Source organism: Dreissena polymorpha, chromosome 6, assembly GCF_020536995.1.
Source record: "Dreissena polymorpha isolate Duluth1 chromosome 6, UMN_Dpol_1.0, whole genome shotgun sequence".
NCBI lineage: Eukaryota > Metazoa > Mollusca > Bivalvia > Myida > Dreissenidae > Dreissena > Dreissena polymorpha.
Window position 1 is genome coordinate 46,036,779 of NC_068360.1, and position 21,296 is coordinate 46,058,074.

General features: G+C 35.5%; 2 protein-coding genes across 9 annotated transcripts in view; one reads left to right on the forward strand and one right to left on the reverse strand.

Moving 5' to 3' along the window:
• Positions 1 to 19,765, reverse strand: part of LOC127834340 (uncharacterized) — a 101,044-nt gene extending 81,279 nt beyond the window's left edge. For all 6 annotated transcript variants that reach the window (XM_052360096.1, XM_052360094.1, XM_052360093.1 and 3 more), the window contains exons 1-6: positions 19,520 to 19,765; positions 11,647 to 12,345; positions 6,687 to 6,708; positions 5,943 to 6,007; positions 4,127 to 4,203; positions 598 to 743 (exon numbers count right to left, since the gene is read on the reverse strand). In XM_052360096.1, the coding sequence (XP_052216056.1) occupies positions 598 to 743; positions 4,127 to 4,203; positions 5,943 to 6,007; positions 6,687 to 6,708; positions 11,647 to 12,342 (1,006 nt within the window). In that variant the 5' untranslated portion in view covers positions 12,343 to 12,345; positions 19,520 to 19,765. The remainder of the gene's footprint in view (positions 1 to 597; positions 744 to 4,126; positions 4,204 to 5,942; positions 6,008 to 6,686; positions 6,709 to 11,646; positions 12,346 to 19,519) is intronic.
• Positions 19,766 to 19,808: 43 nt separating this feature from the next.
• Positions 19,809 to 21,296, forward strand: part of LOC127835224 (5'-nucleotidase domain-containing protein 3-like) — a 35,595-nt gene continuing 34,107 nt past the window's right edge. For all 3 annotated transcript variants that reach the window (XR_008028420.1, XM_052361546.1, XM_052361547.1), the window contains exon 1: positions 19,809 to 19,970. Coding sequence is in view for 2 of the 3 variants with exons in the window: in XM_052361546.1 (XP_052217506.1) it covers positions 19,811 to 19,970 (160 nt within the window). In the remaining variant the exon portion in view is untranslated. The remainder of the gene's footprint in view (positions 19,971 to 21,296) is intronic.

The window sequence follows — 21,296 nt, forward strand, 5'->3', positions numbered from 1 at the left end:
AATGACTGATGGACTGACGGACAGAGCGCAAACCATAAGTCCCCTCCGGTGAAACCGGTAGGGGACAATAAAAAGATGAACCACAGACGCATCACAGTGGCTAGTGACAGCACTGATGCTGACATCATCTTTAGTCCCAGTTGAAGGAGTTCATGTGGAAGGTATTGGGACATGAATACTTGCTCTTACTTCTGTTGACATACAAAAGAATTCAAATAAGAATTCAAAAGGCTGTGTTTACATACAAAGATTAAGAATTCAAAAGGCTGTGTTTACATACAAAGATTAAGAATTCAAAAGGCTTTTTTTTCTATGAAAATAACTTTCAAGCATTATCCCTCCAAAATACGCTTTCATGCTGTTTTTCTCCTCCCCTGGAATTTTAAGTCCACTGATATGTGCCTGATTGCTCAAAACTTTTAACGGCCATTTAAGCTAGCAGCAATTTATTTTTGGATCAAGTTATGTTATTTGATGGTTAACCATTTAATATATCTGTTCATTCTATACACATTTGCTTCAAATGATTTGATTATGTTTGATTTTAACATTGAAGATTTAGTTAAGAAAACATGAAGTAAACAATTTAATATTTACCTGGCGCTTTCTTAACACAGAAGTCTTCGAAATCTTGTGCAGCCGCAAATCTGATTTCAAGGCATTTTCCTCGTAACATGCAGTCTTCTGCCTCTTGTACATAGCGCTTCGCTTCCTTTAGGGAAGGAAACTTCACAAATGCGCACCTGAAAAAGTATCAGTGGTAAACAGCACTTAAATAAATACAGTATATTAAAATACAAAGTTATCGTAATGTGACCTTTTAAATAGACTAAATGGACTTACTCGTGAATTTGCTTGCTTTGGGAAAACCCTACTAATCTGAAGGTTAAAACAAAGCTGAATCATTACAAAATCAAAGTACTGAAAGTACTGATGTGACAATGCTTTTGAAGAGGATGGATATAAAAGCATCATTTTAAGTTTATCTACATTACCACAATTGTGTATTTGGGTAAGAAAATTGTGGGTACAAAAGAAAATTGGTAACAATGAAAAATTGAGGGTATGGGGAAGTAACAGCCCTGGGGAACTTGACCCATTCAGAGAAACTGGGAGACGGGTAACATTTTCATCAAATATAAAAATAACTACATTTGGGGTTTTCCCAGCGTCATAGCGTTTGAAGTGCCACCTGGCAGTTTCGTGTCTGGTTCCTGTCCTGAACCTCTCGATTAATTTGAAAGAGGACAGGAACCAAGCACCTTTACCTTTATCAATGATAATCAGCAAGGTATGCCGATTGAGAAAATTTAGCTAACTCAATCGAACTGGCTCGGTCTTTTACATAGGTTGCCATTGTGAAGAATTTTTTCGTGGTATGATCACTTAGACAAGCTGCTTCGCTGAAGCAGCATTGTCAAAAATCATATAAAATTTTAATTTAGTATTTACTGCAGGAAACTACCAATACCCCATTATATATAGTGATCAGTGTCTGTGTACTTTGCTAAAGATAAACAATGTTGAGATGGCCCTTGTGAACTCCATTAGAATCAATTGAACACTTGAATTGTTTTCTATATTTGCATTCCGTCTCGTTTGTACAAGTTGTGCATGACTTCACTGATGTCATAGAAATAAACTAAGTGAAGCAGGCTTCGATAAATTAAAAACACCTTCAGTAGGGAAACAAATATATTCATTGTATTGGTACTTGACTATATTCATACATAAAGATAAGTGCCAGGTTAATATTGGCAATATACTCTTCCAAAGTTGTGGAGACCTGGATTGCAACTAAAAGTAAAATACCTACAGAATCATTAACCTGTTTATTCTCTTGAGTTAACAATGAAAAATAAGTTAACATCATTAGTGTCTATTCTAGAACTCCAAAAGAAGGGGGGGGGGGGGGGGGGGGGGAATTCGCCCAACACTTTGAAAAATAGGGGGGGTTTTGTAGACATGTTTTAGATGTTAAGACTTTAGACGGGCTTTAGTTGGTGGAAGAGATACATGTAATTTACAGACAATCCTAAATTATCTATCAACATTTTGGGTATAGTAAAAAGGCTTTGATATTTAAAACAAGAGCTGTAGGTTGACATATGCCCCCTAAAATCGTTTTGATAGAAGTCATGAGCAATATTTGAAACCTAAACACTGATTTCAAAACCTAAATGCGGACCCTAAGTTTAAGGTCAAAATTTGTGTGCGTATGAAAAGGCCTTGTCCCTAAACACATGCATATCAAATATGAAGGTTACCTCTGAAGCATCATAGAAGTTATGAGCATTTTTCGAACCCTAAACTCAAAGTGTGACTGACAGACAGAGGGACAGATGGACAGACGGACAGACAGACAGTGCGATCACTATATGCCCTCCTTCAGGGGCATAAAAAACTCCTGAAATATGAGCATGCCAATTTTCTCATACCGTAAATGTGTGTGATTATTTAAAAATAGCACAAATAGGGCGGTCTAGAATCAACACGAACCTTTACAGGACTCTTTAAAGCACAAAAGGGGCATAATTCTGGTGCAAATTAGTCACTTGTTCACAGGATGTTTATGGAAAAATTATTTCAATACATGTAGTATTAAGATAGATTTGTGCTTAAACATTAAAGTTAACATACAATTTCTCAGAACAAAAAGGGCATAATTCTTTTAAATTGAAGGTTACATTATGCAACTTCAGTGACATTCCACAATGACCCCAAACTCAACAGTAAAATGTTGGGTAGATCGCTAACCTTCACCAAAGCATTTTGCAAACCATGAGGCTGACACATGGATGAGTAGTTTAGCTTGGACTCTTCAACTAATGTTCAAGCTAACAGGGTACGTTTGATCACCATACAATTCTTTTTAGAGAACTTAAACATCATAAACAATATACAAATACATTCAAACTAATTCCTTAAAAATCTACAATCTACATAAGCAAGCCCTTTAACCTAAAGAAAATTGTAACAATACTGTGATGCATTAATATATGTATCAATATATTTTCTACTAGAGCTGCAACGATTCGATCCGATTCATGGAAAATCGATTCGAAATGCTTCGATTCGATTACGAAACCAACCATACCAAATTCGATTTGATTCTTTAACATATATACATATATATACATAGATATGTAAAGCACGCTGTATTCTGACTTTTGATACAGGAAGGTGTAGGTTTTATCTTTACCTGTAATTACTACGCGCGCGATTGGTTGCTTATTACTTTAGTCATCCAATCAATAAGCCTGTTACGGTCTACTTTCGGAAAAAGCGTCAAAATGGCTGAACAAGCTAAGAAGCTAAAATCAAAAGTGTGGCAGTATTTTGGATTTCAGGATGGTAGCCCTACAGATAAAGCAAAGTGTAAACTGTGCTTCACGGATGTGGCGTACGCTAAGTCCGGCTCAACCACTAATCTAATGCAATATGTCAAACGCAAACATAATGTTGATTTAGCAAGACTAAGAGGTCGCACACGTGCAACTACTCAAGTCGCCAGCCAGAAAAGTAGTTCTATTTCTGTTGGAGTTTTGTTAAGTTTATTAGAGAATGTGATTTGTCCTACAGGTAACAGGTGATGCTGTCATGGCACAATGGTAGACGGTTTTGGGTCAAAGTATATTAGTGATAGTACTACCATTCAACTGATTCCAGATACGTTCTTATGATTATTTATTTTTTTATATTACTGTGTAATCAACACAATCTTCTAGTCAGAGGTTTTTATATTAAAATTGAGTCCTAATTTGCTATTCTTTTTTATGTGTTTTATTGAAATCACATTTGAACAGAAATGTTAGTTTTGAGGCATAAGAGAGAATATATGATAAAACTAGGTTTGAAGATGAATCGAATCGAAAAAATCGGTATCGGAGTGTCTGAAATCGAAATCGAATCGAGCTGTTGGTGAATCGTTGCAGCTATATTTTCTACATATATTCATTTATATGAGATATATATAAAAAACATATACTTAAAGAATAAAAATAATCAGGTTATACAAAAATAATCCGACTACCCATGTTATTAAGTGTGAGGTGATAAGGCAAAGGCAAATAACAGTATTTACACCACAGCCTATACAAGGAATGGAACGGGTGATTTCACTTACACATCGGAGGGCTTCCCACTGCTGACACCAATCCACACATGAACATCATACCCCTTGAGAAGTTTTCTGACCTCACCCTGGAACAACAACGCAAGGCTATATTCTTAGTATTAGGTACAATATGATGATATGAAAATATTAAAAATTAAGTTTTCTGGCCCGGATAGCACAGTTGGTGCAGCGCTGGACTTACAATACTAAGATTGTAAGTTGAAATCTAACCCTGAAGCATAATGATCAAGTGGATTCAGTCAAGAAAGTACTTTTTCAGCCATTCTTTTCAAAATGCTTCCACTCTTTCAAGAAAGGCGGTTGTCTGTTACTGGCACATGCTTGTGCCCTGGCACTGGCTTAACTCTTTTACTGCCTAAACTCGCCCAAGACATTGTGGCACTTGTACTTTGTGAGACTTAAATCTCAACAAACCATTATTTCACTGAAGGTCTACACCTATTTAAACTACAAATATACATTATTCAAAGAAAGAAGTTCTCAGTCCTTACATAAGAATGGATAAAAAGTGTGATGAACAATTAACTCAAAAGACACTATGAAAAAAAAAATTCCCATAAAGGACTTTATGTAATATAAATTTTTTCACAAAAATGACTAATATACCAACCATATTTCCTCAGGTATATCAGCCACATCAAGGGAACATAACTCAGAAATAATTTGATCACTCCATGTACTTGTGAATATTGTGTCTAGCACACCAACACTTCAATTGAAGAGAAATTTTCAAGTATTTCGCTCCACAAACATATATTTTTATATGGCAGTCATGCCAATTGTTAAGTTCATGGGCACATAACTGATTAATAAGTGAATCCATGCACACAAATATCTATGCTGCATAATGATGCCATAATAAAAGTGTCAATAAAATCGCTAGATAAATGAGGATCAAGTTTTATTCACAAACTTATAACATTGATTAATACAGCTGCCATGCCCATGGTAAAGTTTAAGGGCATATAACTTGCAAATGAGTGGATCAATGCACATGAAAATTGTGTTTCGCACATCCACACTTTATGGTGATTACACACATTAATTTTGTATCAAGACAGAGCGAGCGGCCAGCCAACCAACAAAGTGACTACAATGTACCTCTTCATATTAAGTTCTTAGGTGTTCAATAAACATTGTTTGCAGGGTATAACTATTTCCTATGGGAAATTATTACAGTATGGTTTTCTGTGGTTACCATAGACATCACTGAAGATGGTTACCTGTGGCACCCATGAAGAACACTCGGATGTGAAACCAACATGGTTACCATGTTGGTTTCACATCTGAGTGTTCTTCATGGTAACCACATCCCATAAGGATTAGTTATAACCAGCAATCACAGGCACCTCTTTGATGTTGGTTACTTATGTGGTTATCATGGAGACCACTCTGATGTTGGTTACCTAATGTTCTCAGGGATACACATATGTTGTTGGTTACCATGAAGACCAATCTGAAGTTGGTTATCATGGAGAAGACTGATGTTAGTTATGGAGGCCATTCAAATATGGGCTACCATGGAGACAACTCTGATGTTGGTTACCATGGACACCACTCTGAGGTTGATTACAATTAAGGCTACTGTAATGTTGGTTATCATGGATACCAGTCTTATGTTCATAATCATGGAGACCACTCTGACGTTGGTTACAATTTTTACTTATGTAACTTTGGTTACCATGGTGACAACTCTAATGTTGGTTACCATAGAGACCACTTTCCATTTGGTTACCATGGTGTTGGTTACAATTGAGACTACTGTTTAACTGGTTACCATGTAGACCACTGGGATGTTGGTTACCTGTGTTGTGCTGGTTGCCAGGTTGCCCAGGAACACCTGCGCCTGAACATGTTCCGGGTCACATTCTACAGATAAAAAAACATCAGATTACAAATGCCCATATGCTCTTTTAAATTAATGAGACACACCAATATGAATGTTATTTAATAACAACAGTGAAAGAATAAAGGGTAACTTGGACAAATTTCAATATATTTTAATTGGATATTACAAACAAATTCAACTTTGACCATGGGCAGATGATGGATGGTCGAACCGTTTCACTCTGATATGCCCTTCTTTAAGGGCATTGGAAGACAAATTCAATTGAAAACATTTAAATGAACCTTATTTTCGATGAGGCAAACATTGTTTTATTATTTGTTACCACAAACTTTTCCACAAAATTCATTAAGTCTGGAGCATTACAAATCTAAATTCAAAATGTGTCCACTTGAAAAAAAAAGCAAAAAGAAGTTTGGAAAAGGGTGTTCTGTTTTATTCTTAAAATGAACAAAATGTTTAACATCATGGCACTCCTGTAAAACAACGGATAAAAAATAATGGCCTGAGATGGAAGGAATTGAATATTGCACAAAGTAAATATTTCCGATTAAATAACATGCAAAAATATTGTACACACAACAGATTATACCATAAATGGAATGGTTGTGAATTACTATGTACAAACATAAACTCATGACTGATTGTATATTTGTACTTAATTAAGGGTAAAACCAAAGTCAAACTTTTAAGTAAACGTACCTCCATCATTTTCCTCATTAATCTGAAAAGATACAAAAGTATACATAGTAAGTTTCATTGTGCATTTCACAGTCTTGGCTTAATAGATATTTGTCAAGCGTTTGTCGGCTATTATCAAACTTAACTCAAGGATATAACATCCCCAACAATGCTTATTATCCAGAAGTACTAGTGATTGAAAATCCTTATTTGCTCTTACAAAATCTGAACTCGCCCTTACAAAATTTTAATATTCTTTGAAAATCTAAATGCCATGTTTATTTGTTTGCTTCAAAGCTCAGTAATTTGTGATGTTTTTTTATGTCATTGAACACTGAATGTGTATTACAGAGAATTGGATATGTGTCATAGACCACACAATTAGTGTTATAGAGCAATGAATGTGTGTTATAGAGCAATGAATGTGTGTTATAGAGCAAGAAATGTGCATTATAGAGCAATGAATGTGTGTTATAGAGCACTGAATGTTAGAGAGCACTGTGTGTTAGAGAGCATTGAGTATGTGTTACATGTACATAGCACTATTTTTTGTTATAGAGCATTGTAATGTGCGTTAGGTTTACTCTCGATTGTCCCACATTTTGATTTTTAGGATTCAAAATCGATATCAGAAAATGCAGGTAAGATGACTGCCTGGGGCTAAAATCCAACTACAGTTAGGTTCAATTTGTTGTCCACCATCTACAACTTCTACACTTCAGCATATCGTCAGTCTCGATAAAAAAGGACAAAACTGCATTTTGTAACAATCTGAAATAACATCCTTTTCGATCGATACCGACGATATACCGTGCGATGATTGAGGAGTTGTTCTCTCATTTCTGTTTATGTATTTACTAACATAAAATAAACAAATAAAATGCTTCTCGATCAATATTTTATTTTTATTTTCTCCAGTAGCATGAAATATAGACTAACTTTCATAATAATCGTATATTTCAAAACCAATTGATTTAATACCCATAGAAAATGTAACAAGAATTTGTTCCTATAACATGAATTTGTTCATAGTCAATTAAATTTCCGTACCTCATCAGCCTGTGTGCATTACACAGCATGATATAGCACGCAAATGTCCAACGATCCCAAAACTCAGACAACCCCATGGAAATGTTTCAACCCAAACAAGAAAATCAAAGATGTACAAAATATGAACAGGCATCCGCATACTGCACAACAGTCATAGTCTGATCAAGTAGGCGCCCCTTCATGGCAACAAGTTGTTGGTCAATATTTCTGTACTTCCTTTTCTTGATGGGTCGGGTGCCCCCCGTTGAGTATTGTAGCTGTCGGATGTAGCTCAAGGATTCTATTTCTTGAAGTGTCCTGATGATACTGTATATGTTCGGGTGCGGATGATGGATAACTTTCTTCAGCATACTATGCCATCCTTCTAGGTTGTTGGTTGTTCTAGGACCGTGTGTGTTGAAATGGTTCCATACTTCCTTCTCGCCTTCGATCCAGTGTTCAGTAACATAGTCGGTAAACGTCTCTACTGCTGCGGGAAGGTCCAAATCTCCTACGTCTGTGAGGGCATTGAACCACACATCTTCCACAGCCTCGATAGGGACAAGCGGAAGAACAGCTGCTCTCCGTACCAAGCGGTGTACATTCTCGTCGGTTCTGTATGCCTCAGTAAGTCCACACGACTGAACTTTTCTCCAAATACACTGTGCGAAGTGAAAGAAGCAGGCCCTTACATCTGTTCTTGGGAAGACATGCCTGGCAGCATTTCTGGGTGCTATCTCGTGGTCCATGAATAAGACGTCTGGTTGAAGGATCAGATCTATCTGCGCGCACTCTCTCACCAGAGCTTCGAATAACCGTCTGTATACTTCCACTGACTTTCCTGGTAGTAGGGCGAACATAACAGGCTACATGTGTCCGTCTACGAAAGTATGCCAGGTGTAGAGCTGGTAGAATTGGTCAGGGCAAGTGTAGAATGTTCCGTCACCGTAAACAGTTCTCGCAGCACACAGGTTCTGTAGATTCGAGTCTGTGGCAAAGACAAGAAATCTCTGGTCGTCTCCCTCGTCTATGAGTAGGAATCGCTGACCCGTAGATGTCTGTGTCCATTCTCCATCAAGGCGGATATCCTGTCTGTTTTTCGGGAGTGGAGGTCTGGTTTTACTTCTTTGGCGGTACAACTGTGCCTTACAGCCTTCATATGTTGGTAAGTTCACAACCAGCGATGCGGTGTCTTGATTCCAATCACGGGTTCGAAGCGCAGTTAACTCTTCCTTGTAGATTGCGGGAACTGGTGTCGTTTCTTCTCGGCATCGTTTCCGTATCTTCTGCATCACTCTGTTTGAGTCTACTTCTAATGGATTTCCCTCGTGTGTATGGTGTCCACTGTTTCCAATGAGGATTCCTTCTCTAGTAGTCGCCCTTGACGGACATTTACGCACAGCACACGTCCAATATACTCGATCATCTCGTCTGCTTTTAACCTGTAATCGAAACAACATACATGTATATTACAATAATTATGAATGAAAATCACCGGAAAATCTGTATTGAATCATAAAGCATAATACTATTACATACATCAATCTTTAGCGTAATCTCTTCTCTGCAGTGTTTCCCCTTTTTAAACACCCCTTCTGAATAAAGACTCTATATACTTTCATTTGACGGCAGACTAACAATATTGTCCATGTTTTAAAGAAGATGAGTATATACTTACAACAAATCTGTAACCGTCAAGCAAAAGGCTCGACGTTTATTAGGAACCAAATCAACGTAAATGTTTACTTTTGTTATTACGGCAGACTAACATTATATTCCCCATGTTTTAAAGTCGTTGAGTAAACCAATATTAATACTTACTACAAATCTGAAACCGTGAAGCACAAGGCTCATCCCTCCATGTTTATTAGGAACAAAATCAACGTGAAGTTGTGCATTTGCCATGTTTTCTGATCTGCAGTTAGGTAGGTTTGTTACGGCTTAAATACTATCAACGGCTAATTTTTATACTTTGATCGAGTAATTTATTAAACAATTGTGTGTTTATGTGACAAACAAAAAAATATATAATTATCGTTTTACACTTTGATCGTAGTTAATCAAAGTAATACTTTAATTATGTTTATAGATTTATTAAACAATTGTGCGTTTATGTGACAAACAAATAATATATAATTATCGTTTTATACTTTGATCGTAGTTAATCAAAATAATACTTTAATTATGTTTATAACGCATGCATGTTTGTCCAGTTCTGGTATTACTGTTAAGTGTTTGAAGTGTAATTCGTGAACCGACCTGTAACTTTACCCTTCTTACCCCTCTTCACACCTACATAAAGGGTGTATTGGTTTTTTAAATGTGGGACAATCGAGACGACACCGTGCGTTATATAGCAATTGATGTGTGCTATTGAAAATTGAATGCGTGTTACAAATTATTCAATGTATATTATGTTACAAATCATTCAATATATATAATAGAGCAATAAATGTGTATTTAAATAAAGAGCATTAAATGAGTATATAATAATAGAGCATTTAATGTATGTTAAAGAAAATTTAATTTGTATTATAGAGCATTGCATTTGTAATCGAACAATAAATATGTTTATAGAGCATTTAATTTGTAAAATTTGTGTTATAGAGCACTGAATGTATGATATAGAGCAACAAATCATTCAATGTGTATTATACAACAATGAATGTGTATTTTTAGAGCAGTGAATGAGTATAATATAGCAATTGATGTATGCTAAAGAGTATTGAATGAGTGTTATCGAGCATGGAACATAAATTATGTTTATCAGCATTAAATGCTTATTATAGATCAATAAATGTGTGTTATTTAGATTTGAATGAGTGTAATAACTACAGCATTAAGTGCGTGTTGTAGAGCATTGATGTGTGTTATAGAAAATTGAATGTGTGTTATAGAAAATTGAATGTTGTGATATAAAGCACTGAATGAGAGTAACATGTATAAAGCATAGAATAAGTTTATATACATGTAGTAAGTTTTCCTCATACGTTTATATAAATAAATTTTACCTCTTTTAAATTTATATGTAAAATTTCCATAAAATGGCTTCATGATTTCCTTTCCCAATCAACCAAAAGTTGACATACTATAATAGCCCTTCCAAATAAACAAATGTTAAATGTTTTTTTTACATTGAGTTCATACATGTACATAACACAAGAATAGTACAGAGCTCCAGATAAGCATCGTTTTATTGTTATTACGATTTGTTTTTAAAGAAAAACGAAAAGAAAATCAAAATACATCATATCAAAACGAATTGAGACAGACGGATCCGAATTATTACAAGCTGTTTGATCGTGAGGAATTTCCATGTTCTGCGCAGGGAAAGTTAAATGATAACGAGATTTCCAATACCGGATCCGTGAATTAGTTTATTGTAACCAATATTTGCATTTCCGTTTCCGCTCTTCTGTCTACAAAATTAAAAAAGTCGGCTGCAAAGCGTGGACGATTTCAAAAGAAACTTCATTCTGCGACAGTATGGTTTCATTTCGCGGCAAGAACAAAGTCCAAAGTCTAGTTTTGATAGTATAATATCTAATATACATGTAGTGTCAAAAGCGGTTGATGAGGTGTTATCGACGATCTCCAAACCCAAACATCGCGGTATCACGCAAAAACAGATCTCGGCATGGTAAAATGACTTTCCCTGGTTACAGATTGAAGGCTCTGATGCTGATATTCATTTGAAAAAGTTCTTCTTGTATTGAACACAATGTGGTGAGAGAGGGCTTTTAAATTCAGAAAGAAGCCAGTATGCACACAGTAGCTCATGCAAAAGTCAATGGAGTTAAAAGTTCAGTTTGTTATTACATATTTTTCATTGAAAGAAAAAACTAATTGAAAATGATTAACTTTGAAAAAAACTAATTGAGAAAACAAAATTGAAGTGAAAACTAATTAACCCGAAACTTTATCTGGAGCTCTGATGGTATTTAAATCTTACCTCTGAATATCCGGATGTGCGGTCTTTTTGAGGTTCTACATGTCCTGTTTTTATTGCAACAGTCTCATCAACAACATTATTGGCAATGCAATTGTTTTCTTCCTGAGCTGTGATACTTATGTTACTCTTTCCATGATTGTGATCTACTACTATAGCTGGCTTCCAGCTTTCATGATTGTGATCTACAACTAGAGCTGGCTTCCAGCTTTCGTCATTGTCTGAATAACTACTGATGGACATATCATCATCGTCCATTATGTCATTAGAAGATGGAAGCTGCAAACCTCCCATGGTGGCTGGTGAGGACTTTGAATAGGAGGCATACAAATTCCGGTCTGATGTTGCCTTTTGTCTAGGAAATGAATCCATGTGGCCAGATTGGACCTGTTGCATTCCAAATGCTGTGGACAACGGTTGCATGCCACCTTCCGTGGAAAACTGTTGCATGCCACTGGCTATGTGATATTGTTGCATGCCACTCCCAGTGGGAAACTGCTGCTGCTGCATGCCACGCCCCGTGGGATACTGTTGCATGTTAATCCTAGTTGGAAACTCTTGAATGCCACTGGCTGTAGGAAACTTTAGCAAGCCACTTCCCGTGGGAAATTTTTGCTGATGCCAAAAGGGTTTCAATCCTACAGGCATGTTGGACTGGTAGGATGCATCTGATGGTGGCAAAAGGTGTCTGTTATCCATTTTCTAAATAAAAGAAATAACATTTGTTAACAGCAGGTGTCTGTGAAGTGCTAACCTGAATTACAATAAACTGAAGGTACACAACTTGTTGAAAACTTGACCTGGTGATATAGTTATGGACCCCGTTTGACCCCAATTACAAAATGGCTTTTATTTAGTCAAAATGAATATTCTTATCAGGTTTCATCAAGATTGTGTCATTATTGTAGCATCTAGAGAGGTAAAAAAAAATTTTTTTTGATTTTATCTGCTGAGTTATTTTGGATCAATGTGACCCATATTCCGATATGTATTATTACTATAAATTGTAAAGATAAACATTATCACTAAGTATTTTGAGTAGTGATGATGCAAATGGTAAACCACATATTGCACAAGGCAATGTCTCAACTTGAGAACTAAATGCTCGGGTGGGCTGAAAACACATATCGTACAACTCCCTTATATTGAGCGCAGACTAATTTCGATCACTTTGTATACATTAAGAAAGCAGCTCTCGTTATGATGTCATACGCATGCGCTCTTAGTATTTTGTTTAACTAACATAACTTAGCTTGAAAACAAATACAGACACAACTTAAATGAGTAAAAAACAATTATAATTGCATTTCAAAATCTTGCTTCAACTGAAATAATCCAAATTTAGCCCTATTCCATTCAATTTTTTTGTAACTCTTCATTAAACTTGCACATAAATTCATTGCTAGTGTAAACACAACACTTTCATGTATTTGATTTATTTTAATGAAAATTCTTTTAATTTTTCACGATTCTTAGTAAATGTTGCATGGAATAATTTTTGCGTGCAAAAAGATGACTTGACGATATACACATGTTCATTGAGTATAACCTGTCCCAATTGGATGCTAACTTTATCAAATCTTTTAAAAATAACATTATGCCTAAATTTTATTTGAACGCACTGCAAACTTTTGTGTTAATGCAATTCATTATCACTTGTACATGTCAATATTGCTGAAAAAAAGATTGACTGCTAAAACAGAAACTTCTTAAATTGTAAATAGTAGTTATTCAAAAGTTAAATTGCTGTTTCAGTTTGTATAAATGTGTTCAGTGAATCTAATTTTTGAAGATTTGTTGGCCTAATGCATATCACAATTGAGTACTCTTTGCTTTTCTGATGTGACGTCTCGATACCAGGTAAACAACCCTTGTAGGGGATGTAATTTGCGGTTGTGTATAGAACTAAGGGTTTTGCGTGGTTAAACATGCTGTTAATAAAACAAGAGGGCCATGATGGCTCTAGTTCGCTCACCTGAGAGGAGTCGGTTCATTTAATCTTTACCAAACGTAAAACTTGACCTAGATATTGTCCAGACAAACATCCTGGTCAAGTTTCATCATTATTGAACCAAAACTCTGGTATATGGAGTGATTTTGTTTTTGTAAGATTTGACCTGGTGACCTATATTTTGAGCTTACCCCCCTTACCAAACATCAAACTTTGCTTACAAAAATAAATATTATGACCAAGATTCATAAAATCTGAAACAAAATTGTGACCTCTGGAGTGTTTACAAGGATTTTGTATAATATAATGAAAATTTGGACAATCTAAGGGCAATAATTATGGCATTAATTATGTGATATATATAAAACCAATCTTTTCACCAAGTTTCAGGATGATTGGGCAAAAAATGTGACTTCTAGAGTGTTCACTAGCTTTTTTTACTATATATATATAAGAAAACTGCACCCCCCTGGCAGCCATGTTATTCAACTGACCCGAACCATTTTCAAACGCAAATCTCATATCAAGGAAACAAAGGTTCTGCCAAATTTCATAAAAATTGGGCCAAAAATGTGATGTCTAGAGTGTTCACATGTTTTCACTATATACACATAGAGAAAAATGCCCCGCCCACTGGCGGCCATGTTTTTTCACCGATCTGGACCATTTTCAAACTCGTCCAAGATATCAATAAAACCAATGTTTTGACCAACTTTCATGATAATTGGGCAAAAATTGTGACTTCTAGAGTGTTAACAAGGTTTCTCTATAGCCAAATAAGGAAAACTGCCAGCCCCCCCCCCCCCCCCCCCCGCCCCCGGGCAGCCATGTTATTCAACTGACCGGAACCATTTTCAAACTCAAATCCCATATCAAGGAAACAAATGTTCTGACCAAATTTCATGAAAATTGGGCCAAAAATGTGACTTCTAGAGTGTTCACATGTTTTCACTATATATATAGAGAGAGAAAAATGCCCCCCCCCCCTGGCCGCCATGTTTTTTCACCGATCTGGACCATTTTCAAACTCGTCCGAGATATCAACAAGGGACAAAATTTTCACAAAACCAGGTTTTCAATATAAAAAAAATTCTGATAAAGGGCTTGTTTCAAAATCAATATATTTTTAGTCGTGGCCACCTTGACATTGAAAATATCTACGTAATTCTTTCGCGCGACACACCGTACAATGATGGTGAACAAATCTGACAATCAATGACAAAGTTACAATGTATGGCCCGGACAAGCTCATTTATGGCCATTTTTGACCTTTGAACTCAAAGTGTGACCTTGACCTTGGAGATCTCGACGTAATTCTTTCGCCTGACACACCGACCAATGATGGTGAACAAATGTGCCAAATGATTTTAAAATCTGACATTCAATTACGTAGTTATGGCCCGGACAAGCTCATTTATGGCCATTTTTTACCTTTGAACTCCACGTGTGACCTTGACCTTGGAGATATTGACGTAACTCTTTCGCGCGACACACCGTCCAATGATGGTGAACAAATGTGCCAAATGATTTTAAAATCTGACAATGAACGACATTGTTATGGCCCGGACAAGCTTGTTACGCCCGCCAGCCAGCCCGCCAGCATTCGCCAATCTAATAACCAGTTTTTTCCTTCGGAAAACCTGGTTTATAAAACCAATGTTTTGACCAACTTTCATGATGATTGGGCAAAAATTGTGACTTGTAGAGAGTTAACAAGATTTTTCTCTATAGCCGATTGGGAAAACTGCCACCCCCCCCCCCCCTTGGCAGCCATGTTATTCGACTGACCGGAACCATTTTCGAACTCAACTCTCATATCAAGGAAACAAATGTTCTGACCAAATTTCATGAAAATTGGGCAAAATATGTGACTTCTAGAGTGTTCACATGTTTTCACTATATACATATAGAGAAAAATGCCCCACCCACTGACGGCCATGTTTTTTCACCAATCTGGACCATTTTCCAACTCGTCCGAGATATCAATAAAACCAATGTTTTGACCAACTTTCATAATGATTGGGCAAAAAATGTGACTTCTAGAGTGGTTACAAGGTTTCTCTATAGCCAAATAAGGAAATCCCCCCCCCCCCCTGCAGCCATGTTATTCGACTGACCGGAACCATTTTCAAACTCAAATCTCATATCAAGGAAACAGAGGTCCTGATCAAATTTCATGAAAATTGGGCCAAAAATGTGACTTCTAGAGTGTTCACATGTTTTCACTGTATATTATAGAGAAAAATGCCCCGCCCACTGGCGGCCATGTTTTTTCACCGATCTGGACCATTTTCAAACTCGTCCGAGATATCAATAAAACCAATGTTTTGACCATTTTTCATGATGATTGGGCAAAAATTGTGACTTCTAGAGTGTTTACAAGGTTTCTCTATAGCCAAAAAAAGGAAAACTGCCCTGCCCACTGGCGGCCCTGGTATTCAACAGACCGGAACCACTTTTGATTTCAACCAACATATCATTAACTGATTAAGACAAACATTTTGACAAAGTTACATGAAGATTGGGCATGAGACGTGACTTCTCCAGTGTTTACAAGTTTCGAACTCGACCGAGATTTCATTGGGACAAAGCTTCTGACCAAGTTTCTTGTAGATCGGACAATAAATGTGGCCTCTAGAGTGTTTACGAACAAATGTTGACGGACGGACGGACAAAAGCTGGTCACAAAAGCTCACCTGAGCAATCAGATGAGCTAAAAAATTGAAATGAATTTAATGGGAATGAAATAAATTACAAGTTTATTCAACGCCTTCCTTACTTGGTAACGAATGACATCTGTTAAGCATGGAATCTGTGCGCATAACTGGGATTGTATACAGTTAAATTCGGTAATCTTGCGCGTCCGGTAATCTTGCGCACTTCGCATTTGCGAATCTCGCAGACGACAAATGGTTTTCTTTAGCGTTGAACGATGGAGTTTCACATTTTTAATAATTAACAGATTTAAAAGGTACATATTCCATGCAAAATAAAATTCGATCATTACATTTAAACACCAGTTGTGTCATCCCTATACATCGTAAACACTGGCCCACTTACGAACAATTAGAAATGAATCACAAATTCCCTGCCGTCTTTAGCGTTTTCATACTTTAAATTAAAAATTCATAAATCCAACGTGTAATTTAGCATTCCATTGCACAATATCCGATCAGTTATGGTATTTTTGGCCATGAAAATATATCGCATCAGACCGACATAGCTATTTATTTCCCGTAGTCATTATTTCCCGCCATTCTGTCAAACCAATTTGGTATTATCTCCGCATGTGCAATGGCCTAGTTTTGATATTTTCTGTAAACTATGGAAGCATGATCGTGGCAAAATCAAACCCGTTATGCATAAACATTTTTTTTTTACGCAAACCGGTACTTTTGTTTATTAATTGTACACTATTACTATTGACTATATTATTTGTTGATTTGTAGTGAACAAAACTGCACTAGAAATCCACATTTAATTTCAATGGTTTTACAAACCGAGGGGTGAAAGCAAAACAGCTCTAAGTGCATTTTTCAAAATTTTACAGACGGAAGGTTAAAACTGTATCATATTAACAATAACAACAAAAAAGGCTTTATATTTTCAAGTTTGATAGAGAATGTTCTTTTCTAATCACATTTTTAAAATACATTTTTGAATTTTCACAAACAAAAAAGTTATTTAAAAAAATGTCACTTAGACCCTTTTCGCACTGAAATTTCACTTTTTTGTACTTGGCGTTAAGAGCAAAACAGTTATAAATCATTTTTAGCCTAACATAAATAATCAGTTTACAGAATTTATTTTTATATAACATACTTTTTCTATATTGACATAATAATATTGCTAAAAATGGTACTTAGAACCATTTTCGCACTGAAAAAACACTTTTTTCAACTTATTTGTTCAGAGCGAAAAAGTTCTAAGCGACATTTAGAGACTTAAAAAAGAATTGAAAATTCTCCCTAATGCCATAAATTTGAAATTGATTAATATTCACATTTTTATAAAGGTATTTTTTAAATATATTTTGAAAAAATGTTACTTATAACCATTTTTTGCTCTAAACAGATAGCATGAATATATTGTTCTTATAATATTTAATAATGCTTAACAATTCTATATGTCAATTGATGTTATTTTATTCTTAAAAATACTTTTTGCAGTTTTTTTTGTTTAAACATTGGAGATGTACAAAAGTATTCTTTTAAATGTCTCAAAAACAGATTTTTTTTTTATTGAATTAAAAAAAAGAATAAATAATAATGATTTGTTGTTGTGATTAATGCTTTGGCAGATATTTGGCGTAATTTGTAGGCCTAAGCCATGTCATTATACAACAAAATTTATACCAAAGTAATTAACAATTGAATATATTTAATGATTTAACATCATAACTATTAGTTTAGTACATTCTTACTTTTACTTAAAGTGAATGTGGTATGTCTTGACCTTTTTATACAAAGTAAACACTCAAAAGTCAAGCACTAAACAACAACATCCACCGCAGGGTTCGCCAAAACCGTCGGTCCGCCGGTCCTGACCGGCAAATTTTTCTCAGGACCTGACAAGTGATTTAAGATAATCAGTCCGACTGACCGACACAATCGGATGAAAAATGGTTTCAAAAAGAAATTGTATAATGTGCTATTGGATTAATAGAAGGTAAATGCTTTTTGTTCAACTTCTGTCAAAATCCTTTTTTTCTTACCTTCATTTTGACGTTTAAAGTTGGATTAGAATTGACTATCACATCCGAGTTCAAAATCAATGGTCTTTGTTAAAAAAAGCAACCGAGTGCGTCCGCCATTTTGTTTGTTCCATTTAATTTCTCCACGACAAAAACCGCATGAAAACTTGTTTCGACAGGCATTTGTGAGCATTTCTGTTAAATAGTTTCATTATTATATTGTTCTGGGAAGGATATATTTTAATTTACATACCAACAATTTCTGAAATCAAAATTACATTTTTCACCCGATGTACTATATTTCGGATATTTTAAAATTCGGACCTAGGGATATTTATGTGTTGATTTGTTGTTGATAGTTTGTAGCAATATGTTTTGTGTTATTTCAGACAACAAGAATGAATGATGGTTATTATCATGGGCCTTTCTATCAAGAAATAGGTGTGAAATACATTCATTTAACTGAACCTGGAAATCAACCACCTCAGCTTAGAGAAAATATTTTAATAATAGGTGTTGTTTTAGACCTTGTGAATTGGCTAATAAACAGAAATTGAAATCATCCAAAGTAGTGTGAATGGGTGTGTGCATTTAAGTCAAACTTGATTGGATGTCACCCTAACTTTTCAAGAACACGGATTTTTGAGCTGTGGAGGCTAAAAAACAGTTTGACAAAAAGAAGTCTAAAAAGTATGCCTTTGGTTTATACATGTAGGTGGTTTATTATCAATATAATAATTGTTTAATTATATCGACATTGGACATGTTTTTATTGTATTTTAATGTGATCAAAACCAATACATATCTAAAAGGTACTTCTTTTGTTGTGATTTGCTGTTATAGTTTAGTTGGACAGTGGGACTGACAGAAACTGTTTCGGACTGACAAAAAATTCAAGTCTGTCAGTCCGAATGACTGACAGATTTTTCTAGTTTTGGCGAACCCTGCCACCCTCAAACTTTTTCCACTGAGCACTAGTATAAGCATGGTGGTGGATGTCGGATGAACCTTAAAACACATAGTTAATTGAGAATGGGCTTTTCCACTGGGATAATTGAACTGTTATTAGGCAATTATTACAATATTTTCATATGTTTATATGGACTATAAAAGAAATGTTCATACACGTGGCAAAACGTTTAAAAATCCTCGTAAAAATTTCACAGAGGCTCATGGTGGGTCATGTAGATTAACAGAAACAAGAAGATATCTTAAGATCGTACTCAGAATACCTGCTATTGGTAGGTACTACAACTGGTCTCAAGTGTTTTGGAGAAGACAACAACAACTGCTTTGCAACTCGGAAATATAGGCTACAATTGCTGAACGTAGTAGGCCTTTTCCTTCACAGATAGTTTGTATATGGGTTTATATTTGTGGTAAATATATATGCGTAAGTGTATTTATTTGTTAAAATGTGTTTTTTATCTGTAAGTAAAGTTGTCTATCACATCCGAACATGGCTGCACGCATTTAGTTTTGCGATTCTTACATTTAAATATTTTCAGTGTTAACAAACAATCATGGCGTCCGCTGTCAAGTGCGTCTGCAGAAATGTCAAACTTTTGGCAAATAAACACTGCGGGCTTTGCATTTTGATATGCAATCGTCATCTTTCTTCTGTAACGTACGATAGGTCGTATTGGCAAAAGGTTTATGAGGAAAGAAAACGAAAAATTAAAGGTATGGGTTGGTTATGATCGAGTTATTGTCTTATAGTTTATGCCTCGTTCTCATACCTTTCGTGTCTTCGGTTTATGGACGTTTCGTGCCACTACCAGTTCGTGCCACTGATATTTGTGCTGAAAAGGGGTAGACGTTTCGTCCCACTGATAATATATAGGCGGATAGGTGTGAATAATGCCGTATAGGTGTGAATGATATTGGGTTGTTAATAAATGTAGAAAATTACAACAATTTTGACAATTATGATTATAAATAACATACAAATAAAATGATTTATCGTTAGTATACTAATATTTGTAAATAGTGTAATATATGCGATAAACATAAAGCAAAATTTTTTTTATTTTTTATGAATCATGTGTATGTGCTTGTAATAATAAAATTTTGCATAGTTCATTATGTTTAATAAATATAAAACATGAAATGCTGTTATTTTCTATGCTTCAATTGTATGTATTAAATACATAAATAATAATATATAGCATGAATGAACAATAAAACAATTTTAAAAGAAGTTGGTCTTTTTCTTTTAAGAAAAGCTTATGCTTTACTATCGACTCACAAACTTTCAATTAGCTGTATGTGTCTTTACTGTTATTAGCAAACAATTAATTACCGAATCGGGCCTTTAATTTACCGACACGGGCCTTTAATGGCCAATTAGTAACCTATTAGTAAACAACTCACCGCTTTAATTATGATACAAACTGTGTAATTCACTGAAAGAGTAAATAAAGTAAGTTGAACACACAGTATATAATACCGCCAGACGGACGAACGAACAACGACGTTGAAGGTATTTTTTTTTTAAATACATAGAATAATAAAGCAATATATTATTTTCGATTGATAGTTATAATTTAAATATCTTATAAAAACTAATATATCATATTTTCATTGGATAGTTATAATTTAAATATTATTATATACAAACTAATATACATCATAGTTCACAACATATTTTCCAGGATGGCATCGCTGAATCAACGGTCGAGCAGGGCGTCCCGACCTAGAGTTTTACGTGCTCGTCCCCCTGTTGCGCCGTGAGGCAGAAAGAGTGGATCTGACAATCCGCCTTGTGTCGGAGCACGCCCTGACTCGGGTACACCGGAAAATCTTCAAAGAAGTGCGATGGGCGGCTCTTCGAGATCTGGGAGAAGTACGAAGACGATGACATGACAACTTCTCAACTGCTGAGAGCGTGCAGCCATATCATCGGGCTGGGACCGAGCACAACCCAGGATGACATCCACGATGAGGACTTCTGAAATGCAATACATTGTATATATGATTTGTGTATGTGTATGATAGGATAGTATGCTG